This window comes from Lepisosteus platostomus, chromosome 27 (genome assembly GCF_059453375.1).
Source record: "Lepisosteus platostomus isolate fLepPlt1 chromosome 27, fLepPlt1.hap1, whole genome shotgun sequence".
Lineage (NCBI taxonomy): Eukaryota > Metazoa > Chordata > Actinopteri > Semionotiformes > Lepisosteidae > Lepisosteus > Lepisosteus platostomus.
The window spans coordinates 4,300,691-4,326,510 of record NC_142637.1 but is presented as its reverse complement, the minus strand read 5'-3'; the positions used below and the strand labels follow the sequence as shown (position 1 = coordinate 4,326,510).

The 25,820-nt window shown below is 44.7% G+C and overlaps 1 protein-coding gene across 4 annotated transcripts; it reads right to left on the bottom strand.

Moving 5' to 3' along the window:
• Nucleotides 1-339: 339 nt before the first annotated feature.
• dpp9 (dipeptidyl-peptidase 9) lies at nt 340-25,606 on the bottom strand. 4 transcript variants are annotated; one of them, XM_088621915.1, is made up of 21 exons: nt 25,420-25,606; nt 19,472-19,549; nt 18,407-18,645; nt 17,695-17,807; nt 15,120-15,293; nt 14,618-14,789; nt 12,913-13,023; nt 11,394-11,522; nt 10,496-10,557; nt 9,398-9,498; nt 9,003-9,180; nt 8,194-8,353; nt 7,555-7,634; nt 6,882-7,034; nt 6,155-6,290; nt 5,648-5,793; nt 5,177-5,323; nt 4,222-4,374; nt 2,926-3,068; nt 2,091-2,202; nt 340-1,250 (listed from the first exon to the last, which is right to left on the bottom strand). In XM_088621915.1, exons 3-21 carry the CDS (start codon nt 18,627-18,629, stop codon nt 1,158-1,160), a joined length of 2,586 nt encoding a protein of 861 aa, XP_088478041.1. In that variant the 5' UTR covers nt 18,630-18,645; nt 19,472-19,549; nt 25,420-25,606; the 3' UTR covers nt 340-1,157. The 4 variants fall into 4 exon arrangements, with proteins under 4 accessions (XP_088478041.1, XP_088478039.1, XP_088478040.1 ...); XM_088621913.1 differs by having other exon boundaries at nt 19,459-19,549; nt 25,420-25,605; XM_088621914.1 differs by having other exon boundaries at nt 14,618-14,786; nt 19,459-19,549; nt 25,420-25,605.
• Between the last annotated feature and the right edge of the window lie 214 nt (nt 25,607-25,820).

The window sequence follows — 25,820 nt, the reverse complement described above, 5'->3', positions numbered from 1 at the left end:
CCGAGCCTCAAGCAGGGAGTGGCGATTCCAGTTCAGGATTCCCAATGAGGGGGAATCCCAAGGTGTACAAGTGCCGACCTCGGCAGGGATTTTAAAGTAGGGATCAGGATCTGCCTGTCTGAACTATTCTTTCCACGCCACGATCGCGTTTCAGACGAGGAATCCTGAGCTCCCAACAAACGCCCATTAAACTGTGGGGTTGTACGTTCGCAATGCAAGTCTGAAGGTTTTCTCTGCAGAAGACGGTGTACGCAAACACACACACCAGCACAAGCGCTGGACTCGGTACAGGCAGGAGCCAAAAGTGGTTTCAAGCAGGCGAAAGGGAGAAGACGACACTGAGAGATCGTAATATTTTAATGAGTTACTACACTTTACACTCATTATAAAAGAATAAGAATCCATAAAAATATTTTCTTTAATAATACACACTTAAAATACTGGGTGCAGGTAGTAGTGGATGGCTCCGCCCCCTCTTTGCACACTTTTTTCGAGGCGCAAAGTTCAGATTGCGGGGGGGGGGCGAGACCTTGCCTGTCCTTGATGGTTTGCTGCAGGTTTCAAAATAAAAATCCAAACGAAAAAAAAAAATTAAAATGAGACACATGTACGGAGGAAAACAACAATGGAGGATGTGAATGTCAGTCTGAGGGGTTGTGTGAGGCAAAATCATTTTAGTAGGCGACAGCTGTAAGCCACTGACTGGACTGAGAGGAGGAGGGGGGGGAGGAAATTTGGCAAAATGATCACCTCCATCCCTGTTGGGATTTAAAAAAAAATCTGAAAAGAGTTGGATGTGGCACAACACCAAAATAAAATAATTATAAGTTACTTGCAAGCTATCGATTCCATTCGGAAGTGTATTTTCTTTTACAGCACGGCAAATTTTTGTTCTTTTTTTTTTCTCCCGAAGTCGGGGTGGGGGGGGGTGTGTGGCCTCCTGTTTCCATTTGGATTGCTTCGAAAAACAAAACAAAACAAAACAACGCCCGCTGTCCTCCAGGATGAGGAAAGACGGGCCGCGAAGTGGGGTACACCCTCTCGGAGAGGATTTCTCACACCTTGGGGCGGGGGAGGGGGTTGTGTAAGGGGGGGGGTGTGAGGCGTGATGGGTGAATTGCAGGATGAGGAGGTACCAGCCCCAACAGAGTCCGCTCTCAGAGGTATTGCTGTAAAAAGTGCAGCAGCATGATCTCGTAGTGCTCGCCTGATTCTGGGCATCGGATGCTGTGTCGCTCGTTGGGATAGATCTGCGTGAAAGTAAAGGACAGCAAGACGTCAGAAGGCTCCGTTTGTTTTACCAAAAAAAAAAGTGGGCACGTATAGCTTAGCTGCTATGGGTAGATGCCCCCCACACCCTTCCTGGAAAAATAGAAAAAAGTTGGAACGAGCCAGCTTCATTCATTTTTTTTGGATGGGCATCAGGGACCAAAGAGTTGAGTGACCCCAAAAGCGCCCCATTTGAAAATGAAGGCTCTCTTGGCACTCGGTCACTTGAAAAAGGAAGGACAGCCAGGCTAGACCCCACCCCATTTGTCTTGGGCCACGGGAGACCCAGAAGGGGTGCTATGTGTCTGATACAGGATCCGACCACATACAAGACCGGAAAATCCCAGGATGGGGAGGAGTGGTCATGTAAGAGGGTAACCAACCTGAACACGAGAATTACCCGCCTCATGATCTCACGGCACTGAGCGTAAGAGTAGGGATGTTAACCCCAGTGTCTGGGTTAAAAAGCTTTAGCACAACCTGGCTTCCTCCTCGTGCAACTGGTGAAGCAGTTTCTCACTCCTCCATCTGATCTGCAGTACAGAGGAGCCGCTGGTACAGAATGGCGGCTGTGTCTCGCCCAGGTGGGGCTGCACTTCAGTGAATAAAGCAAATCTCCTCCTAAATGTAAAGCACTCTGGGATCCTTTGTGACGAAAGGTGCTATATAATCCAGTCACAGTCAATTCAGTGCATTGGGAAAACACGTAGGCCCATGTAGAAGTGAATGTATGTCATTTTCTACACCCGTAATTTCTGAGGAGTCATGATGAGCAGCAAAACCTAAAAGCAGGAAAGAAAGGAAAGGAGGTGCTTCCTGACCTGCAGTTGATATGGCTTTCCAGCACGGATCAGTTGGGACACCAGGAAGTTGGTGTGGAAAAAGTGCACATTCTCGTCAAGAAATCCGTGTAGGATCAGTAAGCGATTGGGCCTGCCAGGGGAATTAGAAAGGAAAGTTCATTACAAACTAGTCAAAACATAACACTGCACCCCTAAAACTCAACAAATCGAAAGGCTCTTCATCAGTAAAATTGGACTCAATGTAAAAAAGATCTTTTGAAATAAGTCTACATGGCTTCATAGTACTTTGTGTTACAGGAGGAATAATAATAATGTAATACATGAGTTTAGCTTGTTGGTGTGCACATGATGTTGCTCGATTTTATTCTGTATTTTGTTTGTTAGTTGGATTGTGTATATTCATTCATCTGTATTGTGCTGCACTGTGCGACTAACCTATGAAAAGTGCGATACATGCATTACTGTAGGAAACTTAAAAAGGTGTGTGATAAATCAACAGCTGATTTGAAATTGCTTGACACTGACACAGTCACTGTGAGCAGGATTTTCAGTTCTGATTTACAATTCGACTAAGTGCTCACAAAATTCCGGCTGTCAAGCCTTCTTTAAGTGTAGCTTTCTTTTCAGCACGTGACTCTTTCCTTTACAGCCAACACACGCCGACACAGCTCCCTGCATGGACCCCCGTACCTTCAATACTCCTGCCAAGGCAGACACGCTCATGGGACACGGGGTCTTTCCCCTGCTTCCTCTGTGCAGGCTGCTGGCCGTGTGTAAAAGTGGGACCCCTGTGTCCCTCCCAGCCCGAGCGGATGGACAAGCCCTACCCCGCCAGCGGGAGGCCCTCACTCACTCATTGGGCAGCTTGTCCACGTGCAGTGCCACCGACCCCGCCTCGTAGCCCTGCTGGTTGTTCTCGGGCACGTCCATGTAGCGCTCGGTGTAGCCCGTGTCGTACGCCATCCACACCGTCACGGGGGCGCCGGCGATGGCCACCTGGGCACAGAGCAGGGCACAGCGAGGGCATGACTGAGCAGCATTTACACGGCAACACAACATCCGCACAAGGTAACACATGCGCAGGTCTCACAACACTGCAGCCAGTCTGAAAAAGACAACAGCGTCTGCACTTTCTGCGGTTTGGGGAAGAAGCTCCTCATGAACTTTTCCCGCAGCACCATAGAAAACTGTCCTCACCGATGGCATCACTGTGTGGTACAGCAGTACTACAATGTGTGACATAGAAGCGCTCCAAAGGGCTGTGGCAACAGCACAGAGGATTATAGGATGTGATTGACTGATCAATTAATCGACCAATTAATTGACCAATTAATTGATTGATCAATCAGTGAGATTCACACCACCTGCTGTCGCAATAAAGCCCGCTCCATCATTCAGGATCCCAACCATCCCGGCCACAAACTCTTCTCCCCCCTGCGCTCTGGCAAACAGCGCCGCACTATTAAAGCACTGAGCACTAGACTCAAGAACAGCTCTACTCTACTATAGTAGGCATCCTAACAGGCATCTGTAAAGCCTCAGTACACATCTGCACTATGTTTTCTCACTTCTACATATAAATTACCCCACAACATATTTATTGTTCCCGTTGTCATTACTGATTATGTTGGTAACGTACTGTCCACATTGTGTGGCATCTTCTTCCCCTGGAGTTCTAGTCAGTCAGCAGTTTTACAGTATCATTCTATAAATTACAGCTGTGCACAAGTGCCCTGTAAACCATTTTTATAGGACTTCTTCTCCTGTACATTTTTCATCAGCTGCAGTAAATCCAGGTAAAAAGCACCTAATTGAATCTCAGCTTACTGATCCTCCAATCTGTTACCACATACAAGTCTCCCCTGGGACCTGGACTCAGAAATTTGGAAGATAGCGCTAATTATTATTAATTTCTAGGTTTTTGTATTCCCAGCAATGTTATATGTAAAACTTGTGTTATGACTGACACAGTCATACCTAAACAAGAAGTCCACTAACCATTTACTTGTACCCAGTGTGAGACAAACGTGACACCTTGTGGCCAGCAGCAGTTACTACAGGTATATCTTCACTTCCTCTCTGAACACATGGTGTAGAGGCTGTCCTGGAATTCACTACATTCTAACCTCAAACCCCTCCCCCCACTCACCTTGAAGATGTTGGGCCTATGAATGAGGCCCATGAGCGACAGGAAGCCACCGTATGACCAACCATGGATGGCCACACGACTCAGGTCCACAAAGTTGAACTTCTCGGCCACATACTGGAGCCCTTCCACCTGGTCCTCAATCTCCACCTGGCCCTAGCAAGGAGAAGGACAAAAGAGTCAGCCAGCTCAGACCTCCGCACAGCTGAAATTCTGCACGGGCTGCTAGCAGAATTCTAACTGCCCTCCCTCCTTTACTTGGTAATTAGCGGTCACTCAATCTCGTCCAGATGTCAGTTCATGAAAAGGTCTTCCCTGCTCTCTGAGCTTAGTATAAGGGGTTATTAGGTATGACATTTGTAACATCATTTGAAACACTGCACACTTGTGCTGTATGTCTCCAAGCGCTGCGTGGAAAAGCATATTTGCCCGTCACATTTTGTCTTTCTGCTGGTAAACACAAAAACATCACAATTGGCAATTGGCCAGACTGAATTGCGTGTTAAACGGGCTCTGGATTTAGCGAGCAACACGACCTGGAAACAGTCCCGGGATTGAAAATATTGAGGCCGAAAACTAAAAGGCCCTACAAACGCAGAAGTTCACCCCCTACCAAGAGCGCAGCTTGGAGGAGGAAGCAGGAAACAGAAGACTTCAAAACAGAAAGCTCTTGTGAAGTAAAAGCTGGAGAGTGTGAACGTTTGGAGAGCAGCCTGAAGGGTTTTGCAGAAAAAAGAAAAGCTAGTTCACTCCTCTATAAATAAACCACCTTTGAAACCCAGACAGAGAGCCTACTCATATCAGGAGCTTGGCCTCATTAACACATCACATGTCATCATTAAGCTGACTAAACAGAAGTCCTGACAAACCAACGAGTCCACGTTTGCCCATCTCACTCACACCTCTGTTGGACCGGAAGAACAGATTCGAAAAAGAAAATCACTTTTTATAGACTTGCCATTTTGTTTTTGAGAGCCCCTTCAAACTTGAGGCCCCTCTGACAGGAGCCCCGGCCGTCGATGACCACCACTGCGTAGCCCAGAGAGGCCAGGGTGTTGAGGCGCAGGTACTTCACCCCTTTAAAAGAATTGTTCACGAGCTGGACCTGCGCACATGCAAACAAGCAGAAGTCACCAGAGTACAGACAATATTAGGAAAAGCATTGCTGACACACAAAACACTTAGCCCGAAATGGAGCACTCCTTAACACATCAGCACGTTTGCATCGGCCATCAGGAAAAGAGGCAATTTTTTTAAAGCAGATTTTGGGTGATGCTCGTTTTGAAACAGCAGAACACTATAATGCCCTTTTACCTATACAGTGGCTACTCTTTGATACCACAAAATAAAATTGGTTGGGCTTAACAAGAGTGGTCATTTTAGGTTGCAGTGATTAAGGCTTTGAGCAGCTATGGTCAAGGCAACAAACCTGGGGACCCCCATACACAAAGAGGATGGTGGGATGCTTTCTGCCAGGTTGCAGGTTGTGGGGTTTGTACACCATCCCGTACAGCTGGAACCCCGATTTTCCCGGGAAGTCAAAAATTTCAGGAGGAATATAATCCGATGGACAACCTAAAACAAACAGAACCATATATATGCCCGTCATTTGTCCTAAAAGCTGAAAACCCTTTTCCCCATTGTGCTACATAATTGTTTTGTATTGAGTACTTACTGGGATTTTTACTATCCTATGATTTCATGAACAGGTATCTCAAAGCTGAGTGAAAGCATATCTCTGCTGCTCCGGTTCAGTTTTCTGTGTCTCATCAATGGGTTTTAGAGCACTGCGCGCTGCAAAATGACTTCCCCAGCTGCAATTTGATGGCGTGTTGTTCTAAAGGTTCCACTCAATTCATCAGCATGGTATGTTTACTAAACATGGTATGTTCAGTAGGATGTTCAGCAGGCGACGGTCTTCAGACTATCACCATACCTGTGGCCTCCATCATGCTGGCCCAGAATTCAGGTTCCTTGTGCAGGGGGTCACTGTCGGAGCCAACCAGCTTGTACACATGAACGCAGGGCGGCGTGCTGACATTACTGTAGTGGCTGACGAACATGTCAAAGTTCTGCATGGCAGAGAAGAAAGGATAAGGTCACCAGGACAAAGAACGCATGTTTAAAGAAATCAGCTTCTAAACACACATACTGCACATTCTGTTTGTTCAGAGTGAACTATAAGGATGACATAGGGGTCAATTATTATTTGCCAAAGAAATTGCCTTCTTGTGCACACCCTTGTGCAATTACAGCGTCCAAAACAGCCGCTTGGAATATGCAATACCTGCACTGAGTCATGTGAAAGAGATTGTTTTGCTGGAAAAAGTACACACATCCCATGTATATCTATTAATATACATCAGCCACCTATTCACATTGCGGCACAAAAAAAGCTTTCATATCAGTGAAGGAAATGATAGCAATTACGCTGTTTAAGCATGAACTCATACAAATAAAACAAACCCAGCAAACCCAACGGGAACAGGCTCTTTTTTCCCCTGAGATGATTACAAATTCAACCACACAATCCATATCCGAAAGCAGACAATAGAAATTCCAGTTTATTCACATTCATTGCAAGGCCATCGTGCCTTGCAAGGCCAGCAGTACCCGTGCTGAGAAAGTACCGTGCCCCAGCGTGACAAGCACCAATGCCATACCTGACTCATGGAGCAGCTGTGGGAGAAGCCAGGCTTGGTGAGCCTGACTATCTCGCCTGGAGAATCATGGCTGACGACATAGAGGTGATGTTCTAGTGGGGTATCCTTGGTGGCCTGGAAATACACCAGCTTCGTGCTTTCGTTGACCCAGATCTGCGCGACAAGGGCAGAGTCTTACGCTATGACACGATCTTCCTACGTTTCGGCCCGATTTCTCAGAAATGTGTTTAGCATTCAAACAGCTATGTTTTTGGATGCAAACCCAGAGTACAAAAACGTAGAACAGCACAAATAAACATGACATCAAAAATAAATGTGACATGACATAAAAGACATCGTCATACATCATCATTACAGACCACACCTACAGGAATCCACACGACTTACAGAATCTGTAAGTTTACTCCCTTCACAATCACCGAAAGCCCACTCCACATTACCATTCATTTCTGCACATAAACACTGATTGCACTTGCCCACAAACCTTTCTTACTTTACTATGAACCCCTCATGGTTTCACAAAAAGTAGTACTAGAATCTGTTACACAGATCTGAGTCAACAAAACCACAAACACTTACACTGGATAGGAACAGGTATTTGAATAATAAAACACCCTGAACTGCAAACATGAGAAGAGACTGTAAAAGATATTATCTTTGATGATCTTTTTACCTTTGAACCATGTCTGGCCAGGACTTCCCACTCCCCACTCGTTAGCGCAATTTCTTCCTTAATTGGGCACTTAAAGTCTCCTGTGGTACAAAAACAAGGAATTCCCTTCCTTTGTAAAATGCAAAGTAATGACCCCGATTAATGTAGCGAATTTGAATTTTTAGCAAAGCACTCCACAGATCTCTTCATAATTTCACCCTGAGTACCACTGGAATCAATACGCTTCAGTGCTGAAGAGAACCTCATCCCAGATTATCAGTTGTATTGGTCTAAACAAAAACTGTCTGAGATCTGATGAGTGCATCACTAAGAACTGGAAGGAGATGAGAAGTTTAAGCACTTCTGTGATTGAGGACAGGAGACTCTTCGTTACATAATTTGTAGTAGAATACGGTGCAAATTACCAAGGCTCTCTGCAGAAACCAGCTCCCTGTGATGCTACAAGACGTGTGTTTGTTAAGACTCCACAATCAAGAGGCTATCAGCAATAGTATGTGCAAGAACAGCCAAATCGCTGTTCTCTTTTCTTACATCCAGCTCGGTCCAAAAACTGAACTGGATCAAACGAGAGGAACACCTGTCGACTTCCAAGCCTCTAAACTAGGAGACCCCCAATGCAGACTCGAAAATCCACCCTACCTTCAGTATGGCTGTAGTCTCGTGACCACTGGTAGCACCCGGGCTGCAATATGGATGTAATTTTGTACAGATGGCAGAACCCCGTTTTGGATTCGTTAACCCATATAAACGTGATCTCGTCGTCCTTTGTTTGCAGAAAAGGGTAGAAGATGTCATGAACCTGCAGATTTTGAAAAAAGAAACAAATGTCTGAATGGGACTTCCTTAAAGGCTCTCAAAGATATTCTAAGACGGCACCCCAGGTCTGTCTTAATCCACTATCGGCTGTTCCAAATATAAACTGAGCAAAACACACTTGAAGAATACAGAAAAACCATCAGAACGATTACAGCCAGCACGAAATCTGATGTGTAGAGTTCCCGTTTATAGGTGCATTTAGTTTTTTCACTTAGTAAGGCACGATAAATGAAATACCCCGAGAGAAAAAGAGGAATATTTCAATAGTGCACTTGTAAAGCATGCAGAATAATGGAATGGGTAAAGGTTCAACCCATGCTGAAAGGTAAAGGAAAGAAACAATGTTTTGGCTGTGGAGCCTTCTTCGGGTATTCAAAATAATGGGTCAATAAGAAACTGCACCCTGAGACATGATGATATATCACCCTTTTTGGATGGGGCGGCAATCAGACATTTAACAACAGTTACAGTGCCAGACTTGACGAACAGGGGTAAGATCTAAGAAGGCTCAGTGGCTTGGCCGTAGCTGTGTACTGGCTCCTACACTCTCCATCCCAGGTGATTTTCAGTCTGGCCCACGAAGGGAGGGCTTGCCCTGGTGACTCCAGTTGCTCAGCCCCCCACAGACTCACGTTGATCCAGATGTCGGTGACTTCCTCGTAGATCACGAAGGGGTGGACGTTCTCGGAGATGGCCTCCACGCTCTCCCGCCGCTGCGCCTCGTCCTCGGAGACGGGAATAAAGAGGGCAGTGGGCAGCAGGACCAGCTGGAGCCTCTGCTGACTCCGGTCCAGGAACATGGCCCAGGCGCTGGGGGGAGAAGGTCAGGGACAGACTGATCTGCGATCTGTGTGGATATGGAAATCGGGCAGAGCCCCTGCCTATCTAATGAAGCACAAGTGTTCATTTTATCCACTTGCTCATAGTAGAAACACCAGCATTATGCCAGAATTCCCAACAGATGCAGGCCAAACTGCCAAAAATACCAAAATATCTTTTTTTTTCCCCAGAAAGGAACAGGACTTACTATTTGCCATCTCTTGTCCAGCCAGCCCGGGCTATGTACTCGACTCCAGGGAACAGCACGGTGAAAGGCAGGACCAGCTCCTTGTCCTGTGTGCTCACGATCTGGAACGGCACGTTACAGCCGATTACCCATGATCCTCAGCCCCCCCAGTGCACTGCACAAGGGTGCTCATCCAGTGATCGCACACTGAAGACCAGCAACCGGATAAGCAGCACAATGCCCCAGTTCAGCATACCAGTACAGCTGTCGGAAATCTATTCCAAGAACAGTGTATTGGTTCGTGTTGCAGGAGCTCCCCGTTTTCAGTCCTTCTTTCAATACAACTGCATGAAGGGTGGTCTGCCTGCATTTGGACACTGTAGCTCCTCCTACCTGTTGTGCTTCAGTTTTATTCACCACTACAGACTACCTACCCCTGTATGTGCACTGATCTTAACTGTACTTTGCAATATTAAATTATCCCTCCTTCAAGTTGTACATCGTAAGTACCCATGACTGGGCACCTGTATGACTGCACATTACTCATTCATTTTCGACTATTTCTGACAGGTTCTGACTGTTCCTTTACAGCACCATGTCTGAAGAGGAGTGCCACAGCACAGCGGCCCAGTTTTAGACATTAACTGCTTTGCTGTGCTGCTGTGTTGTGGAATTGGGGAATAGTTGCATATGAGAAAAACAGAAAATGAATAATCTTGTTCACATAGACACACATGGAGAAACCAAAGTGTTGCGTGACAGAGCGAGACAGAGGCCGCACTGTTTAGACTGATCATCTGGGAAGGGGCCTGATGCAAGCTGAGCTTTTCAATTTTAAAAGGACATAAACAAGAACAGAGGACATCTGGGAAAGGCTGAGTAAGAGCTTTGTTCGTCACCATCCTCAGCTCCAGCCAGGATAAGGCCACTGTGCACTTCCAGGCAGACTCAGGTTAAACACTGAAGTGGGATTGGTTTAGAATATTAATTGCCATGTGCTCAAGCCAATGACATTTCTGTGTGGGGAAAAGGGGACAGCGGGCTGCAAAAATGGCATAATTATAAATGTGTGCATCTGCTGAGCAATTAATATATAGAAGATAATCTGCAAGATCTTACTCTCCCAAGGTGGTCGGTCTTGATCTCGGCGAGTTTGAGAGAGATTTTGGGGTTTTTGCTCCCTGGAAAGAAACAAAAGGCCTTTTAGCACCCAATACAGGTCAGCAAGACAGACAAGTCAAGCACAGATAACACCAGAGGATCAATCAAACCAGATCTAATAAGAGGTATAGAACTGAGCCACAAGAGTTTTAGAAACTAGGACACAGCCAGTTTGGTCAAACAGTCAACGATGCCATAATTCTGCAGCACTGATCCCTACTAGTCCCTTTAATAAATATGAAACCAGGTTGTCAATCTGCAGTGACTGGAATGCAAAATCAGCCCCACGAAGTGATGGAAAACCCTAGACTTACTGCTGAAATCGGTAAATACGAAAACCTTTGGCACATGACATAAAAAGAAATGACAAGACACCACCACTTTTCTTAGTCATCCAGATAAGGCTCAGACCCCAGTACAGAGTATGACAATATTATCCATGCAACCATCTTGATAGAAGTCTACGATGATGAGATCTGACCACTCAGAATATAACCTAGACTGGAGAGCACTGAAACAGGATGGTTATTACCGATCACCCTTCACATTGTGAGCACCACTTTCGCGTACATTCGGTACTGTGGGTCGTGTGGGTTGAGTCACACGTGGAAACAGGCAGAAGGCTGATTGAGAAAAAGTATTATTGCTGCTTTAGTGGTGGGGATGGAGGAGGTGTACAATACTGAATTTGCAGAAAATTGTTTGAGTATTGATGAAGACACTTCATGTCTAATGCCCTTTTAAACAATACTTAGACCACTGGCCATTCTTCCTCTATCATGGAGAAATCTGCAGTCCCAGTTGGTTCTTCTGCGACTTATCTCCTTCAGGGGAGTCTCAGATTTTGCGGGCTCACCTGTTCTGGGGTACCTGTACGCGTCGGCCTTGCGTTCCTCCAGCGCGGGTGAGGGCACGTGGATGATCTCTACCTCGGACTCATCCACCTCCTCGTAGAGCAAGTGGAGAGTCTTCCCCCCGTCCGAGTCTGCCAGGGAGAGAGACAAGGGGAGCGTCAGGCCTGCATTTCTTTTGCCTCACAGACATCACCCAGACCTCTGTTGTTAGTGACATAAAGACAGGATGCACGTCTGGCGGATTTGAAATAGAAACCTGTGCAGTCATCCACTCTCCCGACAGTGTGTCCCCCTCTCTTTAGTTCTCTAAATTGGACATCCATTCACCACTTACAGTAGTACTAAACCGAGGCCCAGACTGACTGACCATGCGTCTCTTGACTGGCTGCAGGATAGGATATATGAATGTAACATTATTTGGAATCCTTTCCTACAACATGAAGAGTAACGAACACTCAGATGTCGGGCAATACCAAGTTCAATTCTTTTAACTGCCGACTTATGCTAAAATTATATTTTGTATGTTAACAAGGATGAAGTCATCAGCTAATGAACTCTCTTTAACTGTAGGCAACTCAAGACAGTTCTTCCTTCCTTCCTTGTTTTCCTGGACTGCACACTTATATGTATGAAGTCACATACCCTAGTTCCATAAAAAAAGCATTACGTTTGTTCAGGTTAGTTTGATCTTTGAGAGAGGGTGATCATGACACCCTCAGGGAAGCATACACACGGGACAAAGGTGCATACTTTTGGTTATACAGACTCCTCTCCTAATACATCAAAAAAACCTCAGGTTCACCTTGCTTCAACTTCCTTTGAACCGCCCAAAATAATTAGCTAAAAAGAAGCACTAACAACATGGATTGGTAAAAAGATGTTCAAAATGGGAAAGATATGTAGAGACACTCTCCCAGTAATGTGAAAGTAACAAAGACAAAGTAGACAAATAGAAATTATATAAAAATCCCCCTCTACTTGTATTTTTTTTTTTTTTCGTGAATTAAAAAAAAATACTGTATCAATGTAACTAAAATCAAGTACAAACAAAACAAAATACAGAATAAAGCACAAGATAATCACTTCTTGAGGCAAAGAAGCTTTCTTTGAACTCTGCAGCTGCTGAGTGCTTGTATTTTATCTTCTCCTTGTTTTCCGCCTCTCTCTCTTGCTCCAATCATGAAGACGGACTACAGGAAAGAGCGGTTCGTTGCTCCACACAGTGCCACATTAGCCTTGCAGTAAAATGTCAGCAGTTTTATCCATTTTCTAAGCACTGCTCAGCCAGCTTTTCCTGAAACTGCTCCGTGAATGGGTTTCCTGTACTCCAGTACATTCCGGGAGGGAAAGAAATTAAGAGATGTCGACGATAAGGGACCAGAGTAACAGTGACGTAGAGCCCCTAACCTAATCCACAGAGAGTGGTTTTTAGACCAATGCAGCAATTTACCCGAGCCACATTGCCAGTACCGGCCCAGTGCAGGATTCCTTCCTGCCTGCCCAAGTCTCGGGGTGTCTTACCTTCTGGGGCAGCTGGGGACCACCAGTAGCCTGTGAAGCGGTCAAACTCCTCCTGGATGACGAACGTGGCCACTCCCGCAGACTTGGGGTCATCCTTTACGTTATTGATACCTGCAGGAGACAGAAGAGAAGGACACCACACACAGTATGCTTTAATAATAACCATAAAAATGAAGTATAAGAATAATACAAATACTACAGTAAACCATACTCAATAAAAACAAACTAACAAGAAACAAAGTGACGCCCCACGCCTGTATGAACACTATAGCAGATATTTTTCTAATATGTTCTTCTAATTTTTCAAGAAACATCCCTCCAGTTTTCCTCAGCAAGTGGGAGGGAAATACGCAGAAACCAAATTAACGTGATCGAACTGGGAAACAAAAACAAAAATAACAGCCACTTCATTTAAGAAGATGCAAAAAAAAACAGTTTTGCCGGCTTCTCTCTAATAATTTCACCTTTTTAACTCAGCATCCTGCACTAACACAGCAACACAGGAAGTGACAGTGATGGATTACTCATGCACTGTCCATAACAATGTTCTATTTATAATAGGAACTTTGAGAAAAGGCCAGCTCTTGCTCTAGATTTAAATAATTTAAAGTCATGCTACCAGACAGAACATTTCCTAAATCCTTCCAACTCTACCAGAACCCTGGTACCCAGGACGACTCAGCATAAACTGAGACAGGAGAGCATTGAGACAGGGTGTATATTAATGAACACTGCAGTTCAGTTTCCCTAGTCTTCCAGTACAGAGTGCATTTTACAATATTATCCATGTAATCAGCTTGCCAGATGTTTATGATGGAGAGATCTGACCACTCAGAATGCGCTGTGTCTGGAGAGCCATTACAGTGATATGGCCAGCAGCCATATCATCCTGCAACTCACAACTGGCAAATCACCTCAGCTCAGCAGGAGTGAGCCTGGGCAGTACCTGGATGGGAGACCTCCTGGGAAAAGCTAAGGTTGCTGCTGGAAGAGGTATTACTGTGGCCACAAGGGGGCGCTCAGCCTACAGTCTGTGTGGGTCCTAATGCCCCAGTATGGTGATAAGGACACTATACTGTAAAAAGGTGCCGTCCTTCAGATGAGAATCTTGACTCTCTGTAGTCATTAAAAATCCCAGGGTGTTTCTTGAAAAGAGGAGGGGTGTTACCCTGGCGTCCTGGCCAAATTTCCCATTTGGTCCTTATCAATCATGGCCTCCTAATAATCCCCATCTCTGAACTGGCTCCATCACTCTGTTCTCCTCCCCATTGATAACTGATGTGTGGTGAGTGTACTGGTGCACCATGGCTGCCATCACATCATCCAGGTGGGGGCTATACATTGGTGGTGGTGGAGGGGATCCCCATTACCTGTAAAGTGCTTTGAGTGGAGTGTCCAGAAAAGTGCTATATAAGTGAAAGCAATTCATTATTATTATTATTATTTACCACCCTTCCCATTGTGATCATCACCTTCTAGTGCATTCGGTACAGTGGGCGGACTCATGTGAAAACACAACAAGCAGAAGGTTGACTGAGAAGATCACTATTGCTGATTTTGTGGTGAGAGAAACTGTAATGAAGTGGGGCAGGACGCTGTGAGGGTGTGAAGACAACACACAGGGTTGATGAGCAGAGGAAAGACTACTGCTACGCCCCCCCACGGAGAACGATGACACGCCCACACAAACCCAGGGCACCCTGACCTTTATGACAGAAGGTCAGTCTTTTCTCTTCCCCGGTCTCGATGTTGGCCACCCACACGTCGTTGTTGTTGATGAAAGCAATGAAGCTGGGGTCCCCCATGCAGATCTTGGGGTCCATCCGAGTCCCTGAGCACTGAGTCTTGATTTCCACCGGCTTCATTGGAGAGACCTGCTAAAACAGCCCACAAGACCCTACAGCATGAGACGTCGAAACATAGGGCACCCTGCATTAGAAGGGCTTGGAAAACGTGCTGTAAACGTAAAAGAAAATGGTCCTTAATTGTCCCAACAGAGAAAAAATAAACCAAAAATAGCTAAACATCTAATTTTAAGAAGCGAAAATACTAAATCACAAGGCTGGGCATGTAAAGTGCAGAGTCAGATTGACAAAGAAAAACATGTAAAAATGCTACAGCTACATCCGTGCTAGGGTTTGGCTTGGAGGACTGGAAGGGTCCGACCAGCAGGTGGCGCTGTGACGGTGGCGGTGCAGCAGACTCACGATGAAACCATTGTGCCCTCCATCCCGGCAGTAGAAGAGGCTGTTGCTGGCCTGGAACAGGAAGAGGCCGCTCTGGGCGTGGTAGTCGTAGGAGGTGATTCCAAAGACTCCCAGCCGCTTTCTCTCGCGCAGAAGCTCCTCCTCTCGGGAGTAGACGCCATGGTGAGGCGTGGCCTGGCCGAAGACAAAACCCGCCACTTACACACCGCCCAACAAGGCCACAGTCACGGTCCTGCTTTGCATCCCTTTCTCCATACAGTTTCCCCACCTGCTCTCAACCCTCCCCCATCCCAGCATGAAGCTTTCAGGGTCGCCTTAGAAAGGGCAAAGCATTGCTAACGTTTCATTTTACAGCGCTCTAAAAACTTGCTTCTGCTCTGGCACGAACAATACATACCGACCCGAAACAGCACCCGAGGAAGACACCTGCAGTTTTCCCCAGTGGCTCAAACTGAAAACCCAGCAGCATAGAAAGCGCTAAGCTACGTACAGGATTTGAGAACTCAGAAAGAAACCGAGATAAGTGCTCATTAATGCAACCGTCTGCGTTTTAATCCGTAATTAATAATTCCTTACACTTATATAGTGGACACTCCACTCCGCTCCACCAGCAACAATGTTTGACGGCAGACAACATTGGCTTTCAGCAGGGAGGAGAACAGAGTAATTAAGCTGATTCAGAGATATGGTTTATTAGGAGGCCATGATTAATATAGACTAGGGGGACATTTGGCCAGGACACCAGGGTTAATATCCCCACTCTTTTCAAAAAACAATCTGGAATTTCTAAAGACTACAGAGAGTCAGTACCTTGGTTTTATGTCTCATCCAAAGGACAGGGCCTTTTTTACAGAATAGTGTCCCCATCACTATACTGGGGCGCTGGGTTGTTTATAAGCTAAGCATGTGTTCTTGGGATGCCAGTGCTCACTCCAGTCCAAGCCAGTCTGGTGATTCACGTTTTTAACTTTGGCCGCCTTCATTTCTTCCCGTCTGCATGTCTCTACCCTGGCACAGTCCCTGACCCTTCCTTCTGAGGAACACCTCCTGAATCAAAACCTTCTCCATGATCGATGGGACAGACAGGCCAGGGCCTAGGTCTGTACAGTCTAGGCTACTGCACAAGACGCCAGACAAGTTTATTTACTTCTGCATTTTTTCCCCTCTTCTGCTTTTTCAAAATTCCCCATCTCACAAGGTCTCTGCCTCCCTCCTCTCAAGTGACCCCCCCTGCTTTATCAACTCCAGTGGCTTCCTCTCCCCTCTCATGTGCGTTCAAAGGACCCCCAAACATGACTCAGTGTTCTCCTTTGCTTCCTCCTGCATGCCTCTTCTGTCCTCTATTGGCTACTGGTCACACCTCCCACATCCCCCTCCCCCCCCCACCAGCTCTTCAAACTCCTGTGCCCTCTTCCATCTATCCCATGGTTCCCTGGGGCAGAGCCAGCAAGCAGATCTGCATCATCTCTCTGATCACCTGATGCTTCTTTCAATCTCACCATTGGGCCTCCACACGAGATCACGATCTGCCTGTGCATCACACCTACTCACCACTGTACAGTGCGCAGGGTGTGTAGGAGTGCATGAATTGACCTCCTATTATTGTCTCCTTTCCTGCACAGTGGGAACTCCTGCAATAGACTGCAGATATTCCTACATGTACTGCACATAGATAGTTCTAAAATGTATTTATAATACATTGTATTTTTATTACTGTGATCTTTCTAAGCTGCACTGCTTAAAGAAATCAGCACATAAGGGAGTACTGTAGTATACTACTAATAAAAGGCAACAGAGATGGAGACACCCAAAACTCAACTGTATAATCTATTTAATCAACCAGTAAATCTAAAGAGCCATTTCAGTACTCCAAAATGAAAATAAGAAGATAAAGTATTATTGTCCCTTATTTTTAGCGGAGCGGAAAGGGGATTCAAATCATCCATCCTTTATCCAAGAGCTGCTCGTTCCTGGTAAGAACTATGGCAAACCGGAGCCTGTCATGGGAGCACACTGAGAAAGACGGGATTGCACCGCGGACGAGGGGTCTGCTCGCTGTGACGCACGCGCACACCAACGATTTCCAGACACCGACTGTCACAGCCAGCACGTCTTTGGAAGTCAAGTAATAAGGAGATCGGAGAAGCAGGAAAACACAGGACAATTAAACCCCCCCCACTACATCTGCATCCTCTTCAGAAATCCCGAATCACACAAGACTTCTCCTATCTCCACCGCTACAAAAACTCAACCAGTCCGTAAGGGAGTCAAGGGATTTAAGTCGGCCGTTAGTGTTTGGTTACAGGGGCTGATGTTTTTCCGATAGCGCATCAGATTTAAGGTCAGACTCAGCAGGCTGAAGGTATAGGGTACGGGATTTGCATCTTCAGGTATGGCACTTGCAAACTAAACACATGCCGTCTACTCTGTGTCTACAGTAAAAGATGGCACTACATACACCTTTTAACAATTAAGCAAAACAGTGTATTTTTTAGTCTTTTGATAGACATCATTCAGGTTTCCTTAGTGAAAAAGGACAGAAACCCAAAGAGGCCCGACTGAGAAAGTACTGTACCTGAAAATGATCCAGCATCTGTTTCCAGGACAGAACCAAGAGGGCCTCCTTCCTAATCTTCTTGGGAATTTCAGAGTAAAGCAGTGAATTTTCCCTGCTCCCATAGGGCATTCCTGGATGACGGGAAATAGAAATGACACATGAATGCGGGGTCAAGTAAACAAAAGGTCAATCTAAGAAAACATCAATGTTCTTATTGCAGGATAAGCAAAACTTCTGCGCCAATCACAATGACACTGATTGACTACCTCTTTCCTATCCTTCCTAACATCTCTACATAGTGCTGCTTTATTATAGCCTTCCTTCCTGCACACGTGATGAGCTCCTGAAAAATGTGCAGCTTTGCATACAGCTGGTGTAAAGTATGAAGTGTGTCTTCTGCTGATTATGAAATAATTTCACGCAATCTGCACAGTCAGAACCACTCAGTTTCACTTCACGGTTTTCGATCTCAAATTGCACGAGATGATTAGTCTCACACAGAAAGGCACTCCTCAGAGGCTTTATGAGCTGATCACGTATAAAGATTTCAGAGCAGAGCAGCGAATTTTCACTGGTCCTGTAGGTCAAACCTGAATGAAAGGAGAGGACAAGTAATGAGTGTCTGGAGAAGTCCCTAAACGCCGACCTAAGGAAATGTCGGTGATCAAGGAAGAGTCCCACAGGACCCCACTCCCAGCTGGGATAGGACTAGGTCGCCCCCAAGGCTCACCGAGGTAGTACAGCCGATGCGAGTGGGGTCCCAAGTCATCATATTTCTGCACAAACTGAAAGTCGTGTGGCGCCTTGTTGACGATCATGCCCGAGTATTTCCGGCTGCTGTGGATGATGTCCCGCAAGCCGTCCCAAGAGTGCTTCTCCACGAAAAACTGGGAGGGAACGTCCTCCATCTCCACCACCTCCGTGCTGTCCGAGAGCTCGTCCACTGCGGTCATCCTGACTGCTGCACAACTGCCCAGAGGAGACAAGAGGTTGGCAGACCGGCACTCCTCACGTGGCCCAGGGGAGCTTGGGAAGCACAGACATCCACACAGAAACACATCACCAGACACACTCCTGGACTTCAGGGAAAGTCCTAAAATCAGTGAAGCTTTTTAGTGAATAAAGAAGACTACGAGGTGTCCCGATACAATAGCATCAGCCTAGCAGACTTCTTCAGGACATAAAGACCTGGAAGATTATTTAAAATGGAGGATGGGATGGATTTCTTTACCCAAAAGGTCGTGTAACTCTGGAACGCAGTTAACCAGCCATGTCTTTGAAGCTGATCGCCTGGCACTTTTCAAGAAATGGCTGCATGAGATCCTCAGATCATCTAGGTAACACACAGGACTGAATGACTTCCGCTCGCTTTCCTAACTTTTCCAGTACTCTTAAATATCCAGATTTCTGCCATAAGTAAGATCTGCAGTCGTTCACCACTAAGCTGTTTTATACAGAGGTGCCTGTGATTATTTTGAGGCTGGGATTTGAGCTACTTTCACTGTGTAAACCAAACTAAAGAATGAAGTCGCCCGATTGCTTTCACTCTTCCTGAAAGATGTTCAGTGCACGCAGAAAAACTGGAATCAATCTTGAAATTCAAATGTCTATAGATATCATCCCAAGAGGAGTGGGATCGCTCAAGCTCAAGCATTTGCTACATTATGCCTTAGTCTTATTTTAAAATGGATCTACACCTGCACTTTTCTAAAGCAACCCCTCCCCTACCTTCCACTGATACCCTCCCACCTTCTTTCAGAATCCTGACTCAAAGAATTGTACCTTTTCCAACTACCTTCTGTTTCGTCTTCAAGTTTGATCCTCTTTACTCTATTCATTAACCGGCCAACAAGCCTCAACCAGACTTGGCAACCTGCAAAATATGGGGAAACAGACAGTCAGGGAGGGACACAACCAATGAATAAAGTGATGAATTTCTAGTTGATCAGAACAGTGCCTTTTTAGTGCTCTAGTTCACACCCCCTTACTTGGAAAGTGAGCATTTCCGTTCAGCAGCAAAAATCTCATAAGGCTAGTGTATTGTAAAGGTCACCTTCCTGTTCTGTGCTATGAATTTACCCTTTTTGGTTTGTCAGGGGCTACACAGTGATGTGGTGAGCATTGCTGTCTCGCAGCGCTGGGGTTCAGACCTGTGTTTTTATCTGTGTGGAGTTTGCACGTTCTCCCTGGGTTCATATGGGTTTCCTCCGGGTGCTCCAGTATCCTCCCACAGTAAAACGACATACTGGTAGGTTAACTGGCTTCTGGGAAAACTGGCCCTGGTGCGAGTGTGTACATGTAAGTCTCTGTGTTGGTATCTGTGTCTGCCCTGTGATGGACGAGCGTCCTGTCCAAGGTGTATCCCACCTTATGTCCGTTGCCCACTGGGATAGACTCCAGCTCCCCTGTGACCCTGAATTGGATACAGTGGCTGAAAAATGGATGGATGGTTTGTCAGGACTTGAAAGACTAACCAGTGGGGAAAAAAGTCTATACACTATGAATCTGGGCTTGAAAAGGGAGGAGAGGGAAGATTTTCAGTAAGTAATGAAACTCCACTGCAGAACTGAAGTGGACATAGACTGGAGTTTGTCTCCCAAAGAGCCGGGTGTGAATGATGGCCTACAATAAATGAGTACATCCTGCTTTTACTTCACAAAAACAAAATATCAGGCCATTAAGGGTTAAAAATGTATTCTTTGACAGATTCTTTTTAAAGGTTTGACTCATGCAATGTTTTTTCCTCCAGAAAATGAATCAAGCAAAAAAAAACATACATTTGTACTCTTAATTCCCTGGAAATACTTTGACTCCATTGCTTCCTGAAGAAATCTGACACAGAAAGCACACTATTTAACAAGGTGTTCAGTTCTCATGGTACACCTCACCCTCTCTCTCTCTGTTCTCAGGAAATTCAGAAAATTCCATGGTTGTGTGCAGACAGTTTTTATTTACTTAGAGCTGTCATGTTCTTTTTTTATGTAATTACAGCTCCAGGAATACACAAGATAACTATAGTGACGCAATATATTCAAGATGCAACAACCATTTTCCCATTGCATTTATTCAGCACAGAACAGAAACCTATGAATCCCAAAATATATCGGAGAATGTGAAAGTAAGGAATCTCAATCAGTCCACTGAATTTAAGCAATTGTTTAGAACAAGTAAGGACACCATTTTAAAGTACAAAACGGCATCTTGGTACAAACCAACCAAAGGTGTTGAGCTCTGATTGCCATGGTAACCGAAATCAGTATTTCAGTAGATCAATACAGCAGATTTCTGGACAAAAGTCCACAGAGAAGCCAAAGTTATGTCTAAAATTAAATGATGATCATTTCATCCTTGAGTACTATTAGAAATGAGAGTGCTACAAGTAAAAATGAAAACAGAACCACTTTTTACTGAAGCAGCTGTTAAACCTGGTAACAACACCTATGCTAAAAATACAAAAATATTACACTGCAAAAAGCGACAAGATTCCAGTAAAACAGGTTACATGTGATTCTGCAGCTGTTGGCATAGGTATATTCATGCTGAGACCTATTCAGAAAATCTGATCTGCTGAGTAATGGCATGTGATTATGTCTCTCAGGAACACATTACTACAATTTTGCACAGCAGTTCTGATTGGAAAATACACAGATAGCACACAACACATAACTTAGACATTAGACAAGAGAGCTTATCTACTCGCAAGGAATGATCTTTTGCCAAGGAAAGAAGGAGAGAATACTGATAACCCTGCTTTGAATGACTGGTGTTATTCAACCCTCGATAAAGAACAATGCTGGGCATCATGGGACATTACAGTTTGCACAGGTTCTTCATCTGAGCCATAATACCAAAAATCCACATGATTCAAGACTGGTTCCCGCTGGGATTAACATCACAATCAGCACTCTGTTCTTATTGGAACCCATTATTATTTTTGGAAAGGGTTTAACGCATATTAGTTTATTAAATAAGGCATCATTTCTAAACCCAGCTGCAGCACAACCCCATGACAGGAACAAAGAGACATCAGAACAATGTGCATTTCTATTAAAGAGGTGCAGTCTTTCCAATAAGATGTTGAATAGAGATCCTGGCTACTCAGTCGTTAAAGATCCCATGACTCTGTTTGCAAGGGTAGGGTTATTAACCCTGGTGGCCACTCTGAGCTTGCAAAACCTGACATCTGTAAAATCAGCCCTTAATTCCCTTAAATGTCTCATGTCTCCTGACATTCTTTGTAATGGGGTTGGTGCCTCACCCAACTGACTGCTGTACTTCAATGGTGGGTTAAGTTGGCTAAATCTTACATATGAAGCTCTTTAGGTACCTTAGGGTGAAAGTCAGTAGATTTATATGCCACTCTCCTTGGTACTACAACCTGCTCTATGAAATCTGTTGGGTATAAACTTGCACGTAGCTATAGGGACACTGACCTATCTGTTCATTTACTTGCCATGATCCATGTTCCTATTGTTACTGACCTGCTTTTCTCAAATTTGAAAATTCTCTGTTCATTGTCTGAATTGTTTTATAATTCAGCCCTTAAATCTTCAGTTATCATTCCTCTGTCAAAGACGCATTTAGACTCCAGAGTATCCAGTAATTACTGACCAATATCTAACTGACCACTTTTGACAAATGTTCTAGAACTGGCAGCAGTTTTTCAGTTCCAAGATCAATTATTTTAAAATCAGATGTATGCATCTTTTCAATCTAGCTTCAGAATAATGCCTAGTATACAAACAGCTCTTAATGGGTTACTGATCTGCTAATTACTGATTTTTAGCCACTCTTGTCCTGTTGGAGGTAAGTATTTCCTTTGACACTGCTGATCATCCAGCTTTGTTTGGAAAAAAATTAGGAAGAGTCATTGGTGTTACAGGAACTATCTTGGTGTGGTTTAAATCGTATCTGATAGAAAATCTAAGCAAATCAGTTGTTCTTTGTCTAAACACATGGCCATATCAGGTGTCACACAAGGGTCTGTCTTTGGTCAAATTCTGTTTAGTATCAAGGTCTCCACTGAGTCAGAAATTTGTAGGTGTGGCATCATCTTTCATTTTTATTCATTTCAATTTCACCCAAATGTAAGTTCACAGAAAGCCTGACATTAATCAAGTACTATACACTTTGTCACACTGTTTAGATGCTGAAACATTTCCCATCTGAAATCTCACAAGACTTAATATACTGATTGGCTCTTCTGATCAATTCTGCAAATGTGTCCATCTTAGTTTGACAACTGATGTTCCCTAACTCAGTCTAAGTACTCAAGTGAGGATTCTTGCAGTAATTCTGACCTGAGCTTCACATTTTAAACTCACGTGTGCATTATTTTTTTCATCCTTGCAACTGTCTGTATCAGAACATCTCTTTCCCGGTCTGATGCAGAAAAGCTAATGCATGCTTTGGGCATTTCCAGGCTTGATTACTGTAATGCAGTGCTTACTGGTGTACCCAAACATGTTATTAACGAACAGCGGCACATTCAGAACTCCAGCGCTCAGATTTTAAACAAAACTACAACGCAGGAGCATATATCACCCATTTTAGTTTCCTTGCACTGGCTCCGTGTGGATTTCAGAATTAAAAAAAAACTTCTGCTCACCTTAAGGGGCTTGAATGGTTTGGTTCCTACTCCCTACACAACCTAAACATCATTTGTGCCTTTCGCTCTCTGGCCTTCTTCCAGCTCTCCATACAAAGCGCTGAGCACCAGGAGACTTGCTTTCTGTTCTTCTCCAAACATTTGGAATGATCTCCCAGCCCATACCGGTCAACACCTTCAGCCTTGTCTTCAAATAATAATAATAATAATAATAATAATAATTGCTTACACTTATATAGTGCTTTTCTGGACACTCCACTCAAAGCACTTTACAGGTAATGGGGACTCCTCTCCTCTCCACCACCACCAATGTGCAGCATCCACAGTGCGCCAGAACGCTCACCACACATCAGCTATCAGTGGGGAGGAGAGCAGAGAAACCTGTCTCTGTTTTTCTGTGTGCATCACTTTGAGATGATGTCAGATGAATGGCTCTACATTTAAAAAAAAAAGTTATTTAGGAAATATTCCAATAATTAGTCTTAATAACCTGTGGGTTTGTGCGTCAGACCTCCACCAGTGACACATCAAACCTATCTGCAGAGCTGGCCTGTGACCTTAATCAGTATCAACTGGAGGAACAGCTGAGCAACGCAAAATCAATTCAGCAGTGACCTCAGTTTAAGATGAACCCTTGAGCGCAGAATAAAAATCCAGTGAATGCTTTGTCTCTGTTGCTGAACACAGTCTAAAGTAAAGGTTAGAATGAAGGCCTTTCATTAGTAAAAGCTCTATGACAGCCCATAATCTGTATAAAATATGAGGTATTTTCTATACATGTTCATTAATAAAAAAAGATGCAATCTCTATTTCTACCCAGGCAGGTAGACATTAAGGTAACCCTTTATTTTCACAAAAAGCCACATATCAATAGTAACACACAAAGTGTAATGTAACGTCGCTAAACCAGTCCATAAACCATAGGCAGTGTTGCTTGAGATTGGGGCCGAAGACCTCTCAATCTAGTTATCGAAACAGTTTAAATTAAGAAAGACCACTCACAATTACTTTGTTCTTAAAAAAATGAAAATAACCACCAACTCCACGCCGTTAATAATCAAGTAGCTTAATTAATTACGAAATAACTGCTTCCAAAAAGCTATTACGCTGATGACTCCAGACACAAAGGTACCAAGCACCTTCTTGCCGTCTGTATCTGCTACGATTTGTCCACAAAATGCCACTCCACCCGGTTAGCTACAGAAATGGATGAGAAATGCACTCCTCATCAGGTATTGATTTCTTTCGATTGCATCCATCTAAACTTTACATATTGCGTTTAATTCGTTCCTTTTAGGATTCTTTTCAGGTGACCTATCGTAAACACATGGCTCAGAACAAAAAGACGGAAATGGATATTCCAGTCCTTTTCAGGTGAGATGGGGGGAGGGTGGGAGCGACATATCTCAGTTTTTAACTGAATGAATGACGTGGTTCTCCTATTTTTGGACTTTTTCGGAAGAGAGGGGAGGGGAGGGGGAGAGGTGTGCCTGTGTTTAGGTCTGTTCCGCAGTCGGCAGCAGTGGACTCACCGAATTTGTTTTTAAAAAATGCTTTAAATTTGCACAGCAGCTTTATTTATGTGAAGTGAAAGAAACACGGAACCGGCAGTTACACGACTGCACAGGAGATGTGAATGTTGCCAAAATAAAACCGTGACCATTCCCGTCTTTGTACTACAGTAAGACAGTCTCATAGCAAGAGCCTTGCCTCATTAAACTCAAAAGTATCGCACCCAGCTTTTTAAAAAAAAAAACGTATAGACTCACGCTTGATCCAGGACTTAAATCATTACGCCGAGTCTGATCAGTCGATTTTCTCATCATTTATATTTTTTTAAAACAGATCACTGAAAATGCGATCGTGTCTTTTTTTAAAAAATAAATACGTTTCAAGATATTGACAGCCGATGGCGACTGTGGGGGTACTGAAAAACGAAACAGGGCAGGGAGTAAGTTTAAGCCCTAATGAGGGGTTTTAAAACAACCAAGCAGGGAAATAGCCCATTCATTTCTTTCATCAAATATCAAGTCATTGTCAGCCCCATAGGCTCCAGTGTATTCTCAGTGTTACCGGACGCTGAGCATATAGGCTATGAACACCACAATAAGCAATTCCTATTGACCGGTACTTACAGATCCAGATCCAGCCCTTGCTTCTCTCCCTCCCCAGTGTCTGATCTGTGATCTACCGCTATTAAAAATGATGATTTTGGACGATTATGGTTGCGTCCATGGCCCGGAATACGAGAGGCAGGAGGAGTCAGTTGTGCGATCACGGAAACAGGGTGGGAGAGCCCGACCAACTGGAACCTTTAACCCGGGAGAGATTGAGGCTGGGCGAGCCAGGCCGCGCACACACACGGGCAGCGGGGCCGTAGTGACGCTTGTATTCGCGCAGCGCGATTTGGGCTGGGCGTTGTGAGCAAGTCGTTCAAAGCAAAGGGACCGTGTGTGCCCGAAGACTTTGTCGTCTTTTCAACTGGATCTAGGAAGAAACTCCGACAAGAGTTTTCCAGTTGCTTCTGAAAGATCGT